Source organism: Hemitrygon akajei, chromosome 8, assembly GCF_048418815.1.
Source record: "Hemitrygon akajei chromosome 8, sHemAka1.3, whole genome shotgun sequence".
In the NCBI taxonomy this organism is placed as follows: Eukaryota; Metazoa; Chordata; class Chondrichthyes; order Myliobatiformes; family Dasyatidae; genus Hemitrygon; species Hemitrygon akajei.
The window spans coordinates 52235147-52258301 of NC_133131.1; the positions used below are offsets into that span (position 1 = coordinate 52235147).

Here is a 23155-nt window from a genome sequence, read left to right on the forward strand (position 1 = left end):
TTGATTACCATATGTCCAAATTCTCAGTCTTGTGATCCTGTGGTCTTTTATGGAGGAGGGAAAATGTTACAATGAGGAAGAAAGCACAGTATTAAAAATGATCAACATGGAGGCAGCACATTAAGTAACTTGACAAGCGTTTTTCAAAGGGGATAAATCACCTTGATAAAATGGACCCCACTACCTTAAGTAATACATGAGAGGAAAAAAAAGTAGTAAAGCTCTGGCCATTGGCATGGTACTGGAAGGTGATTCATGTAGTGTCATCTTTAAAAAAGAGATGAGAGAAATGATTCTAAAGGACAGTATAATTTCTCATTTTAAAGGAGGCAGGAAGTGTGTAATGATGTTTTGCAGGACATGTCATGCTTGACCAATGATGGGATTTTTGGAAGAGGTTATAAGGAATTTTAGCGGGAGAGCAACACAATTGATGTCAAATACATGGATTTTAACAAATCAATTTACTAAGTTCCTTAAATGGATTAGTCTATAAAATAAAAGTCCATGGAAACTAAGAAAAAGTGACAAGCTAGATTATAACTTGGCACAGTAGAAAAATCTAAAAGGAAATGGTCTAATAGAATTGAAGTATGGTTTTCCTGAGCTCTTCATTTTTCACCATGTTCATCAAACTTTGTTGCAAAATTTGCAAACGATACAAAGATAGGTGGAGGGGCAGTTGAGGAAATAGATAGGCTACAGAAGAATTTAGACAGATTAGGAGAATGGCAAAGTAATAGCAGATATGGAATGCAGTACCGGGAAGTGTATGGTCATACACTTTGGTAGAAGAAATGAAAGGGCTAGCTGTTTTCTAAATGGAGAGAAATACAAAATGCCGGGGTGCAAAGGGTCTTGGGTATCCTCGTGCAGGATTTTCTCCAGGTTAATTTGCTGGTTGAGTCTGGTGAGGAAGGCAAATGCAATGTTATCATTCATTTCAAGAGGACTAGAATATAAAAGCAAGGATGTAATGTGGAGACTTTCTAAAGCACTGGTGAGGCCTCACTTGGAGTATTGTGAGCAGTTTAGTGCCCCTTAGAAAGGATGTGCTGAAACTGGAGAGAGCTCAAAGGAGGTTCATGAAAACAATTCCAGGATTGAACGGCTTGTCATATGAAGAGCATTTGATAGCTCTGTGTCTATATTCACTAGAATTCAGAAGAATGAGAGGTGACCTCATTGAAACCTATCGAATGGTAAAAAGCTTTGATAGAATGGATGTGGAGAGGATGTTTCCTATAGTGGGATAGTCTAAGACCAGAGGACATAGCCTCAGAATAGAGGGTGTCCTTTTAGAATGGAGATGAGGAATTTCCTTAGCCAGAGAGTGGTGAATCTGTAGAATCTTTGCCACAGGCAGCGGTGGAGGCTAAGTCTTTATGTACATTTGAGGTAGAGGCTGATAGTTTCTCGATTGGTCAGGGCATGAAGGTATACAGGGAGAAGACATGTAATTGGGGCTGAGAGGAAAAATGGATCAGTTATGATGAAATGGAGTAGACTCGATGGGCCAAATGGCCTAATTCTGCTCCTATATCTTATGGCCCTATGCTATTTAATAATCAATTGCACTTGAGTGTAGATGCCATGACTGAGAGATGCCTGGTGGCAGTGTGGCAGGAAAGAAATTTTAGAGTATGATAAGACTTGACAGGGTATATTGCAGTGGTTAGTTTATTGGTCTAGTAGCCAGAGTTTTGAACTGCTCATCCTGACGTGAAATTTGGAATCCCACAATGGTAGGTGGTTAATTTAAATCTAAGTAAACATGGAAACATAGAAAATAGGTGCAGGAGTAGGCCATTCGGCCCTTCGAGCTTGCACCGCCATTCAGTATGATTATGGCTGATCATCCAACTCAGAACCCTGTACCTGCTTTCTCTCCATACCCCCTGATCCCTTTAGCCACAAGGGTCATATCTAACTCCCTCTTAAATATAGCTAATGAACTGGCCTCAACTATTTCCTGTGGCAGAGAATTCCACAGATTCACCACTCTCTGTGTGAAGAAGTTTTTCCTCATCTTGGTCCTAAAAGGCTTCTCCTTTATCCTTAAACTGTGACCCCTCGTTCTGGACTTCCCCAACATTGGAAACAATCTTCCTGCATCTAGCCTGTCCAATCCCTTTAGAATTTTATACGTTTCAATAAGATCCCCCCTCAATTTTCTAAATTCCAGTGAGTATAAGCCTAGTCGATCCAGTCTTTCTTCATATGAAAGTCCTGCCATCCCAGGAATCAATCTGGTGAACCTTCTTTGTACTCCCTCTATGGCAAGAATGTCTTTCCTCAGATTAGGGGACCAAAACTGCACACAATACTCTAGGTGCGGTCTCACCAAGGCCTTGTACAACTGCAGTAGAACCTCCCTGCTCCTGTACTCAAATTCTTTTGCTATGAATGCCAACATACCATTTGCCTTTTTCACTGCCTGCTGTACCTGCATGCCCACTTTCAATGACTGGTGTACAATGACACCCAGGTCTCGTTGCACCTCCCCTTTTCCTAATAGGCCACCGTTCAGATAATATTCTGTTTTCCTGTTCTTTCAACCAAAGTGGATAACCTCCCATTTATCCACATTAAATTGCATCTGCCATGAATTTACCCACTTACCTAACCTATCCAAGTCACCCTGCATCCTCTTAGCATCCTCCTCACAGCTAACACCGCCGCCCAGCTTCGTGTCATCCGCAAACTTGGAGATGCTGCATTTAATTCCCTCGTCTAAATCATTAATATATATTGTAAACAACTGGGGTCCCAGCACTGAGCCTTGCAGTACCCCACTAGTCACTGCCTGGCATTCTGAAAAGGTCCCGTTTACTCCCACTCTTTGCTTCCTGTCTGCCAACCAATTCTCTATCCACATCAATACCATACACCCAATACCGTGTGCTTTAAGTTTGCACACTAATCTCCTGTGTGGGACCTTGTCAAAAGCCTTTTGAAAATCTAAATATACCACATCCACTGGCTCTCCCCTATCCACTCTACTAGTTACATCTTCAAAAAATTCTATAAGATTCATCAGACATGATTTTCCTTTCACAAATCCATGCTGACTTTGTCTGATGATTTCACCTCTTTCCAAATGTGCTGTTATCACATCTTTGATAACCGACTCTAGCATTTTCCCCACCACTGATGTCAGACTAACTGGTCTATAATTCCCCGGTTTTTCTCTCCCTCCTTTTTTAAAAAGTGGAATTACATTAGCCACCCTCCAAGCCTCAGGAACTAATCCAGAATCTAAGGAGTTTTGAAAAATTATCACCAATGCATCCACTATTTCTTGGGCTACTTCCTTAAGCACTCTGGGATGCAGACCATCTGGTCCTGGGGATTTATCTGTCTTTAATCCCTTCAATTTACCTAACACCACTTCCCTACTAACATGTATTTCCCTCAGTTCCTCCATCTCACTAGACCCTCGGTCCCTTCCTATTTCCGGAAGATTATTTATGTCCTCCTTAGTGAAGACAGAACCAAAGTAGTTATTCAATTGATCTGCCATGTCCTTGTTCCCTATGATCAATTCACCTGTTTCTGACTGTAAGACATTTGTCTTGACCAATCTTATTCTTTTCACATATCTACAAAAGCTTTTAAACAAGTTTTCATTTTTTGTGAACTGCTGTGGGGATTGTAGTAGAGTGGGTGGAAGGTTGGTGGAGGATCTCCGTTATTCTAACAATGGTTATATGAAAGGCTCATTCTCTCATTTGCTTCATTGGACATTTTGGTTATGACTTGCGACTTGTGCTTGGAAATCCTCCCAAACGTGTAAACACTGCCACCTTGCAGGACCAGGACAGCAAAGTCATGAGACCACATCCAAGTTTGCAGTAATATTCAGATAATAGTCTGGCACCCAGCTCACTTATTAGTCCAGATCCTAAACTGACCGCTGAGTGGAGTTTGGCCTGAGCTTGGGGTCTTGACTATGGGCTGATTGCACAGTTTGTGCTATTGTTGGGATCTGGAACCCAAGGAGGCAGCAGTGTGCTGGGAGCCAGAGTCCAGAGTACTTGCATATTTCCTGCTTCCTTTAAATTCAGTGGGTTCACTGGAAAACTTAATGTACAACTGTGTAGCATGTAAAAAAAAAACATGGTTGAGAATTAGTGGAATAACATCTCATTTTAGAAAATATGCTTGTCCCAAAGCCTTATAGTTTCCAGATTATTGGAGTTCTACTGTGTACAGTTATTCTCTCAGTGTTGCTGAATCTTCTTAAATAAACAGCATCGTGCAAGAATCTAGGGTAGAGTGCAGGCATTCTAAAAGATGTCTGATCATCAGCATCTTGAGGTTTTCAGTAAGTTGGTATTCAATAGGAATAACTTACTGCGGACTGAAACACTTGAGCATATAGACATTAAGAGAGAGAATGTGCTGGAACTTTTGAAAAGCATTAAGTTAGGTAAGTCACTGGGACCAGTTGAGATAGATGTACCCCAGGCTACTGTAGGAAGCGAGGGAAGCGATTGCTGAGCCTCTTGCGATGATATTTGCTTCATCAATAGGGACAGGAGAAGTACCAGAGGATTGGTTGCAAATGTGGTTCCCTTGTTCAAGGAAGGGAGTGGAGATAGCCCAGAAAATTATTGACCAGTGAGTCTGACTTCAGTGGTGGGCAAGTTGTTGGAGAATATCCTGAGAGGCATTTGGAGAGACATAATCTGATTGGAGCTCGTCAACATGGCTTTGTCAAGGGCAGGTCAAGCCTTACGAGCCTGAATGAATTATTTGAGGATGTAACAAAACAAATTGATGAAAATAGAGCAGTGGATGATTAGGAACAGTCAACATGGATTTGTGCCTGGAAGGTCATGTTTGACAAATCTTATTGAATTTTTTGAAGAGGTTACAAGGAAAGTTGACGAGGGTAAAACAGTGGATGTTGTCTATATGAACTTCAGTAAGGCCTTTGACAGGGTTCCGGGCGGAAGGTTAGTTAGGAAGGTTCAATCGTTAGGTATTAACATTGAAGTAGTAAAATGGATTCAACAGTGGCTGGATGGGAGATGCCAGAGAGTAGTGGTGGATAACTGTTTGTCAGGTTGGAGGCCGGTGACTAGTGGTGTGCCTCAAGAATCTGTACTGGGTCCAACATTTACTAGAATGTTACCTGGGTTTCATCACCTAAGTTACAGGGAAAGGATGAAAAAGTTAGGTCTTTATTCTTTGGAGCATAGAAAGTTGAGGGGGGACTTAATAGAGGTATTTAAAATTATGAGGGGGATAGATAGAGTTGACGTGGATAGGCTTTTTCCATTGAGAGTAGGGAGATTCAAACAAGAGGGCATGAGTTGAGAGTTAGGGGGCAAAAGTTTAAGGGTAACACGAGGGGGAATTTCTTTACTCAGAGAGTGGTAGCTGTGTGGAACGAGCTTCCAATAGAAGTGGTAGAGGCAGGTTCGGTATTGTCATTTAAAGTAAAATTGGATAGGTATATGGACAGGAAAGGAATGGAGGGTTATAGGCTGAGTGCAGATAAGTGGGACTAGGTGAGAGTAAGCATTCGGCACAGACTAGAAGGGCTGTGATGGCCTGTTTCCGTGCTGTAATTGTTATATGGTTATATGATGTAGTATATATGGATTTCAATAAGGCATTTGATAAGGTTCCCCATGCAAGGCTCCTTCAGAAAGTAAGGAGGCATTGGATCCAAGGAGACCTTGCTTTGTGGATCCAGAATTGGCTTGCCCACACAAGGCAAAGGCTGGTTGTAGATGGTTGGTGACCAGTGGTGTGCTTCAGGGATCTGTTCTGGGACCCCTTCACTTGGTGATTTTTATAAATGACCTGGATGAGGAAGTAGAGGAATGGGTTAGTAAGTCTGCTGATGACACAAAGGTTGGGAGTGTTGTGGATAGTCTGGAGGATTGTCTGAGGCTACAGCAGGCCATCAGTAGAATGCAGAACTAGGCTGAGAAGCGGCAGATGGACTTCAACCCAGATAAGTTTGAAATGGCTCATTATGGTAGGTCCAATTTGAAGACAGAATATAATATAAATGGTAAGACTCTTGGCAGTGTGGAGGATCCGAGAGATCTTGGGGTCTGTGTCAATAGGACCCTCAAAAACTGCTGCACAGGTTGACAGTGTTGTTAAGAAGGTGTATGGTGTGCTGGCATTCATCAACCATGGGATTGATTTCAAGAGCCGTGAGGTAGTGTTACAGCAATATAAGACCTTGGTCAGACCCCTCTTGGAGTACTGTGTTCAGTTCTGGTCACCTCACTATAGGAGGGACGTGAATACTATAGAGACTGTATAGAGTATAGAGATTGGTGTCCTGTCGTACTCACCTCAATAATAAGTAAATGTTTTGAGAGGCTGGTCGAGGATTACATCTGCACCTTGCTACCACCCAAACTGGACCCTCACAATTCGCCTACCAACACTGCTGATTGACAGATGACACAATGGCCACTGCTGTACATCTGGAGAAGAAGGATGCTTATGTGAGAATGCTGTTCTTGGACTACAGTTCAACATTCAACACCATAGTTCCATCCAGGCTCGACAAGAAGTTCAGAGACCTCGGCCTTCACCCTGCCTTGTGCAGCTGAATCCTGGACTTCCTGTCAGATCACCAGCAGGTTGTAAGAGTGGGCTCCCTCACCTTCAACCCTTTGACTCTCAATACAGGAGCCCCTCAGGGCTGCGTACTAAATCCCCTCCTTTACTCCCTGTATACCTATGACTATTGCCACTCACAGCTCCAACCTGCTAATTAAATTTGCCAATGACACTACATTGATTGACATCTCAAACAATAACAAGGTGGCCTACAAGGAAGAGGTCATCTCTCTGACACAGTGGTGTCAAGAAAACAACCTCTCCCTCAAAAACAAAGGAGCTGGTTGTGGATTACATGAGGACTGCAGAACTAACCCCTATTGACATCAATGGATCTGGGGTTGAGAGGGTAAACATCTTCAGGTTCCTTGGCATTCACATCACTGAGGACCTCACGTGGTCTGTACACACCAGCTGTGTGGTGAGAAAGGCACACCAGCGCCTCCTTCACATCAGACTGTTGAGTAAGTTTGGTATGGGCCCATAAATTCTAAGAACTTTCTAAAGGGGTACAATTGAGAGCATCCCGATTGGCTGCATCACTGCCTGGTATGGGAACTGTACTTTCCTTAATAGCAGGACTCTGCAGAGAGTGGTGCAGACAGCCCAGCACATCTATAGTTGTGAACTTCCCATGATTCAGGACATTTACAAGGACAGGTGTGTAAAAAGGGCCCGTAGGATCATTGGGGACACAAGCCATCCCAACCACAATCTATTCCAGCTGCTACCATCCAGGAAGTGGTACCGCAGCATGAAAACCAGGACCAACAGGCTCCGGGACAGCTTCTTCCACCAGGCCATCAGACTGATGAACTCGCGCTGATCTGAGTGTAATCTATATTACATTGACTGTTCTATTTATTATAAATTACTATGATTGCACATTCAGATGGAGACGTAATGTAAAGAGTTTTACTTCTCATGTGAAGGATGTAAGAAATAAAGTCAATTCAATTCAATTCAATTCAATTCAAAGGAGATTTACAAGGGTGCTGTTTGGATTGGAGGGTGTACCTCATGAGAATAGGTTGACTGTACTTGGCCTTTTCTCCTTGGAGTGACGGAGGATGAGAGGTGACCTGATAGAGGTGTATAAGATGATGAAGGGCATTGATCATGTGGATAGTCAGAGACTGAAATGGCTAACACGAGGGAGCATAGCTTTAACGTGCTTGGAAATAGGTACTGAGAGGATGTCAGGCTAAGTTTTCAAACAGAGAGGGGTGGGTGTGTGGAAAGCACTGCCAGCGACGGTGGTGGAAGCGGATACAGTAGGGTCTTTTGAGAGCCTCTAAGATAGATACATGGAGCTTAGAAAAATAGAGAGCTATGCCATAGGGTAATTCTAGGCAGTTTCTAGAGTAGGTTACATGGTCGGCACAACATTGTGGGCCGAAGGGCCTGTAATGTGCTGTAGATTTCTATGTTCTAAATAAATGGAAACTTGCTGGGATAGTGTGATTTGGATAAAAGTGGATTGTAAAGAGAGAGGGTCACAAATTTATTAATAACTTTCAAAAGCACTCAAAGGTGAATAGGCAAAAGCTGTAGAGTTACAAGGAAAGATGAGGAGTGACCCATTCTCTGTGACGGAGTGGGACAGAGCAGGTGTGGTTAATGGGCTGAATAATCCCTGTGTGGATTGGTTCTGGGTGTTGAGTGTGCAGGGTGCAGATGATAATGCTAAGGAGGGGAAACATGCTGTACCTCTAACTCCTGCATTTACCTGCTTATTTTTCACTTCAGGAATTGCTGTGGGCCACATATACTACTTTTTGGAAGATGTATTTCCAAACCAACCAGGTGGGGGACGGCTACTTAGGACTCCAAGCATTTTGTAAGTATTACCAAAGCTTTTGCTGAATGTTTCAGTGCAGGCAATTCCATCTATTTCAATCAAAGCAATTCCACTGAGTGTCTCAGTTTATAGTAGCACCCGAACGATGGTATTTATTTCAAACATTGTTGAATCATTTAATTTATCTACCTTTCCCATTGAAAGATGGGTCATGTACGAGTGAATCAGTACTTCACTTGGAAGGACTGTGTGGATCCCAGCACAATGGAAAGGAAAGAGGTGAAATAACAGGCATTACATCTTCTGCAGTTGCATGGAACTGATTTAAGAAGGAAAATAATATTTGGAGGGGCTGAAGAGAAAATGGATGGAAGGGCAAGGTGTGTCTGGGTGTGGAATTTTATTGGAGTGGTGGAAAATGAAAGGGTGGCTGCAGAAACTGGTGGATCGGAAGGAGAACACCAAGGGAAAACACTGCTCTGGCCAAGAGAAGAAGAGGAAAAACAGGATTGCCCTTGTATTATATTCATGCTTGAGAAACAGTGCCTCATTTTCTGTTTTGGCACTTTATAACCTTCAGGACTTGATACTGAATGCTGCAACCTCAGGTAACATGCTTGCTCTGTCTGTATTAGCACTTTCTGCAGTAGGTCATCTATCCGCAATATTGACTGTTTCCCTCTCACCTTTTTCTGACCCATTGGGCAAGGGGCCTCCACAATGAACTCTACTGACATGGATGTCTACTCAGAATTTTCTGGTTTACGAAAGTGCCTCATATGTTTGCAGAAGAAATCCCTTATTCTCTGCCTCACCATCCCCATTCTTCCATCTTCCTCCTCTTGATGATAATTGGCCATCTAAAGCTCTTTCATTGTTCTTCAAATCCCCTGAATTTGCAATCTTTAGTTGGAACTAAAATTACATTAAGCCAAGTCAGCAGTGAAATTGCATGTCACTCTTGATTATTCTTGAATTCAGGCATCCTCCAGCTCTCTTCCCCATTCCATCCCAAAGCAACCCTTGAGCAGCATGAAGAAGTGGGGATCAGAGATAGATACTTAATAAGCAAGAAGGAGAAAGTTTACTGCAGGTGACTGGGGAGATATAGTACTGTGCAAAAGTCTTACACACACTATATTTTTTAAATGACTTTAGTTATAGGTGTTTTTTGTCTTCTGCATTAATGTGCCAGTAGAAAAAAGTAAATTTCAGATTTATAAATATTCATTTTCCAAAAAATTGTTACAGAGAAATCTCTGTATTTTGTTAAAGAAAATAACATTTTAAGTAATAGAACACTTTTCAAAATCTTGATGACTTTGTAGGTATATAGCCCAGTACATGATTAAACAAAGATAAAATCGGTGTTAATGATAATGACATAATGACAAACTGATTAACTGAAACAGAAATGGGTGTAGAAGGAACCAAATTGAGTGAAGGATGACCAAACTAAAAGGTGAGGGTGTGGCAGATATGACAAGTTAACCTTCAAATAATCAATTCTTACACCATGGCAATTTTGAGTACAGCAACAAGACTCAAGGTGGTCATGCAAGGTCTCTCCCAAGCAGAAGTTTTACAGCAGGCAGGATTTTTAAGATCTGCTGTTCAAGTTCATGTGAAGAAACACAAAGAAACTGACAAGGCTGAGGTACAGAAATGCCATGGAAACCAAGTACAGCTGATGAGATATAGCAAACTGACATCCCTTCTAAATCGGAAGACGCCCGGCACTGCTTTCAGCTCTGAACTCACTGCAGTCCAGAGAAGTCTTGTCAGAAATGATCTGCATGTCAGAGTTGCTGCCAAAAAGCCATTCCTCCAAAGTGGAAACAAAGCCACGAGACTCACCTGAACACAAAGACGCAAGTCTGGGGTGCTGAACAATGGCAGCAAGTGTCCTGGGCTGATGAGTCAAAATTTGAAATGTTTGGCTCAAACAGGAGGGAGTTTGTCCATAGAAGCGCTGGAGAATGCTACATGAATGAGTGTCTGGAGCCAACAGTGAAGCATGGTGGAGATTCCCTGAAGGTTTGGAGCAGCATTTCTGCAAATGGAGTTGGAGATCTGGTCAGAATTAATGGAGTCTTCAATGCTGAGAAGTACAAGCAGATTCTCATCCACCACATAATACCATCTGGGAGGTGTATGATCGGTCTCAACTTCATTCTGTAGCAGGACGATGACCCCAAACATATGACCATGGTCATAAAGAACTATCTTCAGCAAAAAGAGAAACAAGGAGTTCTGCACAGATGGTATGGCCTCCACAGAGCCCTGATTTCAACATCATCGAGGCTGTCTGGGATTACCAACAGAGACAGCCAGAATCTGCAGTGAAACTGTGGCAAGTTCTCCAAGATGCTTGGAACACCTACCAGCCAATTTTCTTATAAAACTGCACAACAGTGTTCTGAAGATAACTGATGCAGTTTTAAAGGCAAAGGATAGTCACACCAAATACTGATTTTAGTTTTTTATACTGTACTGTTTATACTGTTATAGTAATTTTTTGATATTTAGAAACTTTTCATTACTTTTGAAAGCATTTTTACTTTACAGAATTTTTTTACTTGTGCCTAAGACTTTTGCACAGTACTGTGGGGGTGAAGATACAGTTAGCTCAGTCATAGTTTTATTAAATAGTGGGTCAGACTCAAGGTTAATGGCTTACTCCTGCTCCTAAATCATGGAATTGTATACTGGAAATTAAAGGATATGTGAGAAAAGGATGAGTGAAAATGATGCTGGAAGTGTGGTGTACAAACAAAGAGGCAAAGCCCTGCAGGACAAAACCTGGCTGGAGTGTCGTAACATCAGAGGTCATTCTCAAAACTAGAGGATGTCATTTCTAGGATGAGAAATTTCTTAACAGGGGAAAGAGAATAATTGGAATTTTGTACTTGGGAGGGCTATGGAAGCTCAGTCACTTAGTACCAAAAATGAGTGAGATATTAAAATAAGAAAATTCAAAAGATATGGTAAATGTTGTTGAAGTAAGCATGATTGTATTGGAAAAAAAGGAAGTAGCCACAAGAGGCCAAATGGCCCACTGCTGTTTCTTATAAACAGTTAGTCAACCTTATCTGCACTTTCAATTAGGTAAGTGCATTCCTCTTTAAATGAGGCAACTGAAACTACAGATGATACTCCAAGTGGGCCCACCATTACCCTTTGCAGTTGAAACAAGTCTAAATTCTTCTGATAATCCAAGCACCTTGCAATATGGATAATAAGAGTTTGATGTCTGCTAAGAGAGAAGATACAATGGTGACTAATATTCCATTAGAATTAAGGTCTTTTGCAAGTGTAGTTGGATTGAGCAATGTGGCCCTCTCCAAATGCAACTGCTTCTCAGGAACATCCTTCTGTTGTACAGTTTGTAATCACTATCATAATCAGAGCGTATCTTGACAAATCAAGTTATCTGAGCTGACCTTTATCAACCCATTTGTCTGCCTATGTGACATTCTGCAGATGCATCATTAACAAAGATTGACTTTTGTTGTCAACTATCTTATGAGTCAAAACTCTGACAAAGATAGGTTTTGTCCCAACAGACACAGATAACTGTTGAACACTATATACCCACTAAGTTTCAACCGGCCCCTAGCCCTGTTTTCAACTTCCCACCTTGTTCCTATAGAATGATGTTTCCCCAGCAAATTTCTAACAGATGCAAACAACCCATCAGCATCTGCCACGAGCTCCCATCCCACCTAATGTTGCTAATGCAGCCCCACTGGTGACTTTGCTCCATTGTAAGGAGTTGCAGCTCTTTTATAATCCAAACTACTCCTTTTGGAGAGGACGTCTCACTGTATGTTCTGCTCCCTTGAACTTATTTGAAAATGGCTATATTAATGCAGTGGCCTTAGTTCTTACCACAACACATTACTGTGTTTAGGTGACAGTGGTAATTCTAGCTTGGAGATGGACTGTTTACTTCTGATGTCCCCTTTGAAATCAAAGAAAGCTGCAGATACTGGTAGTCTAAAAACAGAAAATGCTGGAAATACTCAGCAGGTCAGGCTGTATCATTAGGAAGGGAAATGATCAATATTTCAAGTTGGAAGCACTTCAGATCTAGGAAGGAGATTAAAGAAGCTCATTGCGCATGTCTCTGATAAGTTAGAAGTGAGGTTACCATGGGGATAAACTGTGAACAAGGTTACGTAATTAGTGAGTGAACGGGAGCATTTAGACAGTGAGAACAGAGTGGACCCTAGATTGCAGGAGTTTTGAAATGCAGGAAGACATATACACACGAGTCATACCCCATCCATTCTCTGCATATTCACGTGTCAGAACTCTGGACTTGCCCTCCCTCCATCTTATTCTGGCTTTTGTCCCCTTCCTTTCCAGACCTGATGAAGGTTCTCAGCCCAAAACATCAACTGTTTCTTCCCCTCCATTGACGTTGCCTGACTTGCTGAATTGCATTTTGTGTGTTGTTCAAGATTTCCAACATATGCAGAATCTCTGTTGTTTATTCTATATGATATTTGTGTTCACAAATCATTAAGCTCTGTTTCTCATTGGCAGGAAAGCTATTTTTGACATTCCTGAAGAAGATCCCAACTACAACCCATTGCCTGAGGACCGACCTGGGGGCTTCAACTGGGGTGAGGGGCAGTGACTTGGAGGCTAGCCATGAACAACTGCTAGCCACACACACTCTTTGGAACCTCAGAGGACAAATTTGTTCTCATTTGCCTCCCTACTGCTTGCCGTGACCTTGGTTCATTACAAAGAATACAATCTTACAGATTGCCAATGACCCACCAACCAGCAAGCACCTCCTGCGAAATGGATACTTGCCTTTCCTGATGGCCAATGGTGCCTATGCCTGTTATACTGGAATAGCTGATAGCTTCCATAAGGTCTACTCTATGGAACTGGACATCTGAGATTTACATTAATTGTTTCACAGAAGATCAAATATCTGAGGTTACAGTCATAAGTGTGGCCATAATTTTTATAACTTTTTTTTATCAACAGTGGCTGACTGGTTTCAGAATTGTAAGTGTTATTTGACAATGAAATTGGAACCCGACTATCAAACTTTCTTTGATTCTTGACATTAAATTACTGAGCAGAAAGCGAACAGATGGAGCTTTTGATCTGTGTTAACATAGTCCTCCGTTAATACAGTTTATTACTGCCTTTGTTTAGACCAAGTACACTCCACCTCTGCAGTCAGTATACTTTGAGTATCAGACAGAATACTTTGTTGAACTGAAATCCTCACAGCATAACCCTGCACTTATGTGATTTGGACATCGCAGGATTGTTAGCGTTGTTAAATAGGCTAATCCACAGATGAGTTTTAACTTGATATGTGAGGCTGCTTTTAATTGCCCACTGGTGGTCTGAGGATATCTGCATATCTGTATTGTCAGCAGTTGGCAGTATTTCCAGTTGAGAGAGAATGATGTGGGTTCAAACCTCCCTCCAGAAATCTGAAGATAAAAGTATATACTGTACTAATATTTCTAAGCAATATTGGAATATAACACTGGAAAGTTCTGTCTCTAAAATGAGACATTAAACTGTCTGTCTTTTCAAGCAGATGTGTAAAATTGCAAAGAAGTTCAGGGTCTTATTCCCCCAATTGACTTCATTAGGCAGATGTAGGGATCATTTAACATTCTGCCATTAACGAAGGCTGTTGTGCTCAAATTTCAAAATAATAAAATACTATAATGTCCTATTTTAGTTAACTTACCCTCTGCTGGATCAATTACCTTGCTAGGCTGATGGCCTCACACTGCATATGAAAAGTGCTAGACAGTGAGGGTGAAGAGTGTATAAAATGCCAGGTAAGATGGTGACTTCCATTCATTTCTTGCACTTGCACATTATTCAGCAACATCCAAGTGTAAAAGAATATCTTGAACAAACTGCTTATAAATATGCTTAATTCATTCCGGTGTGATTGTATTAAACATTCTTGCTTCAGTTTGGCCATTAAGGTCATAGCTTGTTATTTATAATTTCCTACATAGAATTTAGCTGACTAGCTCCTTGTGTGAGGTTTTCAACCTCCTTGAATCCGAGCAAGCTTTTAGTTTCTTGGGTCATGGAAAACATAGTAGAAAATGGCATGAGCAATAGGATGTTTTATGTGAGAGGAACTGGAACTTTGCAGTAGTGCAACACTACGTTCGTTTGCTGAAAGGATCACTGCTGGTGATGTAACACAGGTGGAATGATGCTGGGGATTGGGACTGCAAGCCGGAAAAAGCTTTCTCACCAAGTATACTGCACTGAGAGCCATTCCCCACAGCTGTACTTACATCCAGGTCTGTGGTCCTGCTCCAGAAGACTGAAATTGCAGGCCAGATTGCCATCAGTGAAGCAGCACAGTGAGCAATCCTATCGTAGCATGATTTGCTCTCTCAGATTAACGTAAAAGGGCTGTGTGTTATTTTACAGGTGAAGAGAGAACTATCCCCCAGTAACCAGGTGAATATTTATACACTTGTAATCATCAAGAGCAGTCTGTTTCTTTGTTATCTGACTGCTGTTATGAACCCCAGACTGAATAACAAATATATTAGCTGCCTCTTTGCTGCTGGCAGACTGAGAGGATGTGGATTGGCAGTCTATAATGCAAGTTCTTACCAGTCTAACCCTGGTACTCTGTCAAGGTGAGTGAATTAAGGTCTTGTCAATGTAGGTCCCAACAGTTACTGAGGCAGAACAAGTTGGGAATATCCTTTAAATTCACAATGAAAGCTCAGTTGGTTCATTGTCAATTGACTTTGGCATTTGGTCTGATTCATGAAGAGTTCAGCATTCCCACTGCATGTTCAGTTGGCAGGGTCACAGGTTGCCAGTGACTGCATCCTCATTAAGACTCAGACCTCAGTTTTATCTGATAGCTTCAGATTGTAATCCTAATTTTCTGTACCTAGTGAGCTAAGACTTAATCAGATGGTTTTATTGTTTCTTTTCCCTTGGTTGTTGGTAGTGTAAAATCCTTCATGATCACTGAGTTTCTGTGTCGTTGAGCGGTGAGCAGGGAAGCAGGCTCAGGCTGCTACTGCCCTGCTGTCTGTGTTGTGCTTTGTATACGTCAGATGGAACTTGACCAGGCTCAGCTGGTCAGTACAATCAGCTACGTGATTAATGGCCCTTGCAATATGGCACAATGGCCTGTACCCACTGCACCTGTACCTCATCATTCTGTCCCTGGCTACCTCATGAAGCTGAACTGCTTGGAGACTGGATCTGGCCACCTGTATCACTGAGCCTCACACCTATGGAGCTGATAGCTAGGTGTGGGCATCACAGAGAGCTGCAGCTGCAGCTACCCCATGGATCTGGAAGCATCCCTTATTTCTGGCACCCATGGGCCCGCCCCACAGATTAGTATGAAAGATTGAATCCTTCCAATCGGTTTATCATTGTATCAAATCTATGTGAAGCAAAGTATTTAGGTATTTTTAATCATACTATGTGATTCCCATATGCAGAATATTGTGAAGCTGTTGGGTGTATATCTGCTTCCATTTACAGCATGTTAACTGATTATTTAAAAAACCTACACTTTGTAACTTGTTTCTTGTTCAACCTTTTAGTGATGTTTGACAAGAGTTTCACCTTTTTATTCTATGCTCATCTCCAATTTATGGAAAACCTTGTGATAAAAATTAAATTATTTTCATTCATATTTCTCAAATTCTTAAGGTTCTTCTATACACATATTTTCACCCCTGGTTGGCTTGGCAGATACTCCCCATGGAAAGGCTCTGTGGGAAGAGAGGGAACTGAAAAATAGCAGTAAGCTTATAGATACCTTCCTGAGAAAAACAAACATTTCCAGATACTGTAAATGTTATATAAAAACAAAATTCTGTATGTTCTTATCAGAACTGGGACATTTACTGTGTTCTAGGTTGCAGAGAGGAGGCAAAAGCTAACAGAGTATTGATGATAGAATTGAATTGAATTGACTTTATTTCTTAAATCCTTCACACACAGGAGTAAAAATCTTTACCTTATGTTTCTGCCTGAATGTGCAAATTATAGTAATTTGTAATAAACAGTATTTGCAGTAAGATATACAACTGAACAGTCAATATAGCTTAGAAATACAATTGTATCAGCATGATGTAATCAGTCTGATGGCCTGGTGGAAGAAGCTTTTCTGGAGCCTGTTGGTCTTGGCTTTTATGCTGCGGTACCCGGATGGTAGCAGATGTAACAGTTTGTGGTTGGGTTGACTCAGGTCATTTTTACGCACCTGTCCTGAATAGTGGGAAGTTCACATCCACAGATGTGCTGGGCTGTCCACACCACTTTCTGCAGCATCCTGCGATTGAGGGAAGTACAGTTCCCATACCAGGCAGTGATGTAGCCAGTCAGGATGTTCTCAATTGTGCATCTGTAGAAAGTCCTTACAATTTGGGGACTCATGCCAAATTTCTTCAACTGTCTGAGGTGAAAGAGGCACTGTTTTACTTTTTTCACAGCCAGTATGTACAAACCAAGTGAGGCCCTCGGTGATGTGTATACCGAGGAACTTGAAGCTGTTCACCCTCTCAACCCCAGATCAGTGGATATCAATAGGGGTTAGCCTGTCTCCATTCCTCCTGTAGTCCACAACCAGCTCCTTTGTTTTTTTCGAAATTGAGGGAGAGTTGTTTTCATGACACCACTGTGTAGGGTGGTGACTTCCTCTTTGTTGGCTGCATTTATTATTTGAGATTAGGCCAATCAATGTATTATCATCTGCAAATTTAATTAGCAGATTGGAGGTGTGGGTGGTGACACAGTCACAGGTGTACAGAGAGTAAAGGGGTGGACTTAGGACACAGCTCTGGGGGTTCCTGTGTTGAGGGTCAGAGGTGAGGGAGCCCACTATTACCATCTGACAGTAAGTCCAGGATCCAGCTGCACAAGGCAGGGTGAAGGCCGAGGTCTCTGAGCTTCTTGTCAAGCCTGGAGGGGAAATACTGAACTGTAGTCCAAGAACAGCATTCTTACATCAGCATCCCTCCTCTCCAGGTGTGAAAAAGGATGAAAGGGAATGACATTGACTGTAAAAAGATGTTGTAGGCAGCTAGTCCATCTGTCTCTGCAACTTTAAATGTGTCTATTTTCTAGATCTTTTTAATTCAGGGAAAAAAGCTATAAATCTGAAACATTAATTCTTTTTCGTTCTCCACAAATGCTGCCAAGCCTGCTGAGTATTTCCAGCATTTTCTGGTTTTATTTGATAAACAGGGAGAGCCCCAGTTCCCTGAAGGAAAAGACAAACACCCATCAGGTTATAGATATCACTATGAGAAGGATTGAGAAATTGCTTCACTGAACAAGTATTGGCTGCAGCCCAATTAACCCTTTGTTTTATGAGTCAGTAGATCAAAGGCTTATGCCCCACGCCAGAGGCTCAAACAGGACACTGAAGAGGTCCTGCAGTATGGAAGTACCATCACTGAAATAAAATATGGAACTTAAGTATGTAAAAGAACCTATTGTACTATTTCTGGGAAGGGTAGTTTATATCTTATGCCCAGTTTAATTTTCATTGAAGAGCGAATTTCACCCATAAATATCAATTTTCTCATGGCAGGGAATAAACAGTTGATGTTTCGGACCTATATCCGTCATCAGGACTGGTGTGGTCCTGATGGAATGCATCACAGGGTACTGGAAGAAATGGCAGAGGTTATAGTTGAGGCTTTGGTGATAATTTACCAACATTCTCTGGACTCTGGACAGGTCCCAGCAGACTGGAAGAAGGTGAATGTCACTCCACTGTTCAAAAAAGAATGTAGGCAAAAAGCAAGTAACTATAGGCCAGGTAATTTAACATCTGTAGCTGGGAAAATGTTTGAATCTATCATTAAAGAGGAAATAGCGAGGGATCTGGAAAGAAATGGATCCATCAGGCAGACACAGCATGGATTCAGTAAAGGCAGGTCCTGTTTTACAAACCTACTGGAGTTCTTGGGGATATAACGAGCACAGTGGATAGAGGGGAACAGATGGACATTGTTTACTTTGATTTCCAGAAAGCACTCGATAAGGTGCACATAAAAGACTTATCCATAAGGTAAGGATGCATAGAGTTGGGGGTGATGTATTAGCATGGATAGAGGATTGGTTAACTAATAGAAAGCGGAGAGTTGGGATACATGGGTGTTTCTCTGGTTGGCAATCAGTGGTAAGCGGTGTGCCTCAGGAGCTGATGCTGGGCCCACAACTGTTCATGATATATCTAAGTTTGCTGATGATACTAAATTGAGTGGAAAGGCAAATTGTGCAAGGGATACGGAGAGTCTGTAGAGAGATGTAGATAGGTTGAGTGAGTGGGCAAGGGTCTGGCAGATGGAGTACAATATTGGTAAATGTGAGGTCATCCACTTTGGAAGAGGCTGCTGTGCAAAAGGACTTGGGAGTGCTTTTACATAAATCACAAAAGGTTGGTTTGCAGGTGCAGCAGGCTATCAAGAAGGCAAATGAAATGTTGGCCTTCATTGTTAGAGGAATTGATTTTAAGAGCAGGGAGGTTATGTCGCAACTGTATAGATTACTGATGAGGCCACACCTGGACTACTGTGTGCAGTTCTGGTCTCCTTACATGCGGAAGGATATACTGGCTTTGGAGGCAGTGCAGAGGAGGTTCACCAGGTTGATTCCAGAAATCAGGGGGTTAGACTATGAGGAGAAATTGAGTTGCCTGGGGCTGTACTTGCTGGATTTCTGAAGGATGAGAGGAGATATAATAGAAATATATAAAATTATGAAAAGAATAGATAAGATAGAGGCAGGAAAGTTGTTTCCACTGGTAGGTGAGACTAGAACTAGAGGACATAGCCTCAAGATTCGGGGGAGTAATTTTAAGATGGAGATCTGAGGGTTACATATGGTACATGGAGCTTAGAGAAATAGAGGGCTATGGGTAACCCTGGGTAATTTATATATACTGTTTATATATATATATATATGGGAAGAAGACAGAATGTCTGCTGTGGGGACAGGGATGTCTTTGATTATGTTGGCTGCTTTACTGAGTCAGCAAGTATAAACAGAGTCCATGGAGGAGAGTTTGGTTTCCATAATGTGGCCACATCTCATCAGAAGCCTCTGCAGTTACATGCAGAGCAGTTGTCATACCAAGCTAACATGAGGGTGCACAGTTTTAAGGTGCTTGGAAGTAGGTACAGAGGAGATATCAGGGGTAACTATTTTATGCAGAGTGGTGAGTGCATGGAATGGGCTGCCGGCGATGGTGGTGGAGGCGGATACGATAGGGTCTTTTAAGAGACTCCTGGACAGGTACATGGAGCTTAGAAAAATAGAGGGCTATGGGTAACCCTAGGTAATTTCTAAAGTAAGTACATGTTCGGCACAGCATTGTGGGCCGAAGGGCCTGTATTGTGCTGGAGGTTGTCTATGTTTCAAGCGGTTGTACATCCAGATACAACGGTTTCTGTTGTGCATTGATATTGTAAGGGTCAATGGCAACAGGTCAAAGTTCAAAGTAAATTTATTATCAAAGTATATATGTCACCATATAGCACACTGATATTCATTTTCTTGCAGGCATTCACAGTAGAATAGAGAAACTCAATAGAATTGATGAAAAGGTACACACAAAGACTAATAAACAACCAATAAACAAAAAGACTAACTGTGCAAGTTAAAATAAAGTTAAAAAGTAAATAAATAATACTGAAAGTATGAGTTGTAGAATGCTTGAAACTGAGTCCATTGGTTATGGGATCAGTTCAGAGGTGGGGTGACACAGTGGTTCAGGAGTCTGATCTAATAACTGTTCCTGAACCTTGTGGTATGGGATCTAAGGCTATTGTACTTCCTGATGTCAGCGGCGAGAAGAGAACATGGTCTGGATAGTGGGGGTTCTTGATGATGGATGCTGCTTTCTTGTGGCAGCATTTACTTGTAGATTTGCTCAACAAAGGGGAGGGCTCTTCCTGTGATGGACTGGCATGTCTACCGCTTTTTGTACACTTCACCATTCTTGGGCATTGGTGTTTCCATACCAGGCTATGATACAACCAGTCAGGTTACTCTCCACTGTGCATCTATAGAAATTCATCAAAATTTTAGGTGATATGCCAAATCTGCTGAAACGTCTAAGCAAGTACAGGTGCTGTCAAGCCACCTTCCTTTGGCATTTACATGCTGGGCTCAGGACAGATCCTCTGATATGGTAATAGCAAGGAATTTTAATCAGAATCAGGTTTAATATCACTGGAATATGTCGTGAAATTTGTTAACTTCATGGCAGTGGTACAATGAAATACATGATAAATATACAGAACAAAAAAACTAGTTACGTTGTTTATATATGTCCATTAAATAGTTCAGTTAAAATAAGTAGTGCAAAACAACAGAAATTTACAAAATAGTGAACTTGGACCTCCAGAAAGTGTCCACAGATGGGTAAATGATAAGTTTGTGGCCTAAGGTAGAAGGAGATGAGTTATACAGCTCTCATTGCATGCACATGCAGGTCAACTCTTTGAGTGATTATGCAGAAAATTTGAAGTTAAAAACTCATCTGCTTCTACCTTAGGCCACGAACTTATCAATCACCCCGATGAGTTATTAACTTCAAACTTTCTGCATAATCTCTCAAAGAGTTGACCTGCATGTGCATGTAAACAGAGCTGTATAACTCATCTCCTTCTACCTTAGGCTATGAACTTATCAATCACCCCTGCTGTGAACACTTTTTGGAGGTCCAAGATCCATATGCTCCACAACCGCTGGACTAAGTGTGTAAATGTAGGAGGGGACTATGTTGAAAAATAAATGTGCTAGGTTTTCTAAAATCAACTCCTTCTACCTTAGGCCACGAACATCAATCACCCCTCAGTTGTATGAATTTTTCTGCTAAGTTCTACTCCTCTTTTAGACCCATCTTTGAGTCTTATTATTTTTGTTTTGTTATTAATACCACCTATAAGCCTGCAGATTCCCAGCCTGCTTCCTGTAAGATCTCATCCAATCCCCCATTACTCCATTGCGTGGTATCTCTTCTGATAATGCCATCCTTCATACCATTGCTCCAGTTGATCATTCTCTCTTCTTTACTGTGAATCTTTATCAAGAATTCTATAAACCCCAGTGAACAATGTCCATCCCATTACTCTCGGAAATACAGTAGGGTTCCTTTGCCCTCACCTACCAACGAAACAGCCTCCATGTTCAATGAATCTATATAGAAAATCTACAGCACATTTCAGAACCTTCAACTCACAATGTTGTGCCAACCATGTAACCTACTCTAGAAACTGCCTAGAATTTCCCTCTATGTACCTAACAGTCTCTTAAAAGACCCTATTGTATCCGCCTCTACCAGCATTGCTGGCAATGCATTCCACACACCCACCACACTCTGTGTGAAAAACTTACCTTTGGCTTCCTCCCTCTACCTACTTCCAAGCACCTTAAAACTATGCCCCCTCTTGTTAGCCATTTGATCCCTGGGGAAAAGCCTCTGGCTATCCACAAGATCAATGCCTCTCATCATCTTATACACCCCTGCCAGGTCACCTCTTATTCTCCATTGCTTCAAGGCCAAGTCCACTCAACATAAGGCATGCTCTCCAATCTAGGTAACATCCTTGTAAATCTCTTCTGTATCCACATCCTCCTGTAGTGAGGTGACCGGAACTGAGCACAGTACTCCAAGTGGGGTCTAACTAAGGTCTTACATAGCTGTAACATTATCTCACAGCTCTTTTAACAACACTGTCAAACTGCACAGCAGCCTTGAGTGTCCTCTGAACACGGACCCCAAGATCTCACTGATCGTCCACACTGCCAAAAGTCTTACCATTAATATTATATTCTGTCTTTAAATTTGACCCACTGAAATGAACCACTTCACACTTCTCTGGGTTGAACTCCATCTGCCACTTCTCAGCCCAGTTCTGCATCCTATCGAAGTCCCGCTGTATCCTCTGACAACCCTCCAGACTATTCACAACACTCCCAACTGTTGTGTCATCAGCAAACTTACTAACCCACTCTTCTTCATCCAGGTCATTTATAAAAATCTCAAAGAGGAGAGGTCCCAGAGTAGATCCCTCTGGAACACCACTGGTCTTCGATGCAGAACTCAACTCAGAACTTGTCTCCTACCCTTTCAGTATTGAACTCCTATCACACTCCAGGTTCATTCATAAATCACTAACAGATTCCTTACTAATGAATGTGAAAAAAAGCAATTCTTGTTCTTTTTGAAACCATCCCCATGAGCCAGTTTTCCAGGTAAAGCTACAGTTAGGGTCATGCACTAAGATATTGCATGGTTATTCAAGATGGGCAGCAGGGATGAGCTAGGTAATTACCAGCAAAATAACAAAATTTCACGCAGCAACTACAGGGGTGTCTCCTTCCTGAGTATTGTCGGTAAAGTCTTTGCTCGTGTAGCTCTGGCATGTCTACAAACTCTGGCAGAACGAGTCTACCCTGAGTCCCAATGTGGTTTTCACGCAAGGAGGTCAACTGTCGACATGATTTTCTCACTCTGTCAACTCCAGGAGAAGTGCAGGGAACAACAGAAACCCCTCTATATTGCTTTCACCGACTTGACCAAGGCATTCGACCTCGTCAGCAGGAATGGGCTCTTTCAGATTCTCCTCAAGATCTGCTGTCCCCCGAAACTCCATACCATCAAGTCATTCCATGATGACACGAGGGCTACTGTTGAATACAATGGCAGCTCATCAGAACCCTTCGCTATTCGTAGTGGAGCCAAAC

At 41.9% G+C, this 23155-nt stretch overlaps 1 protein-coding gene across 1 annotated transcript in view; it reads left to right on the forward strand.

Moving 5' to 3' along the window:
• The window catches only part of derl2 (derlin 2), a 35865-nt gene extending 19785 nt beyond the window's left edge, over positions 1-16080 (forward strand). The window contains exons 6-7 of the mRNA XM_073053854.1: positions 8347-8437; positions 12950-16080. Coding sequence (XP_072909955.1) covers positions 8347-8437; positions 12950-13043 — 185 coding nt within the window. The 3' untranslated portion in view covers positions 13044-16080. The remainder of the gene's footprint in view (positions 1-8346; positions 8438-12949) is intronic.
• The last annotated feature ends 7075 nt before the right edge of the window (positions 16081-23155 follow it).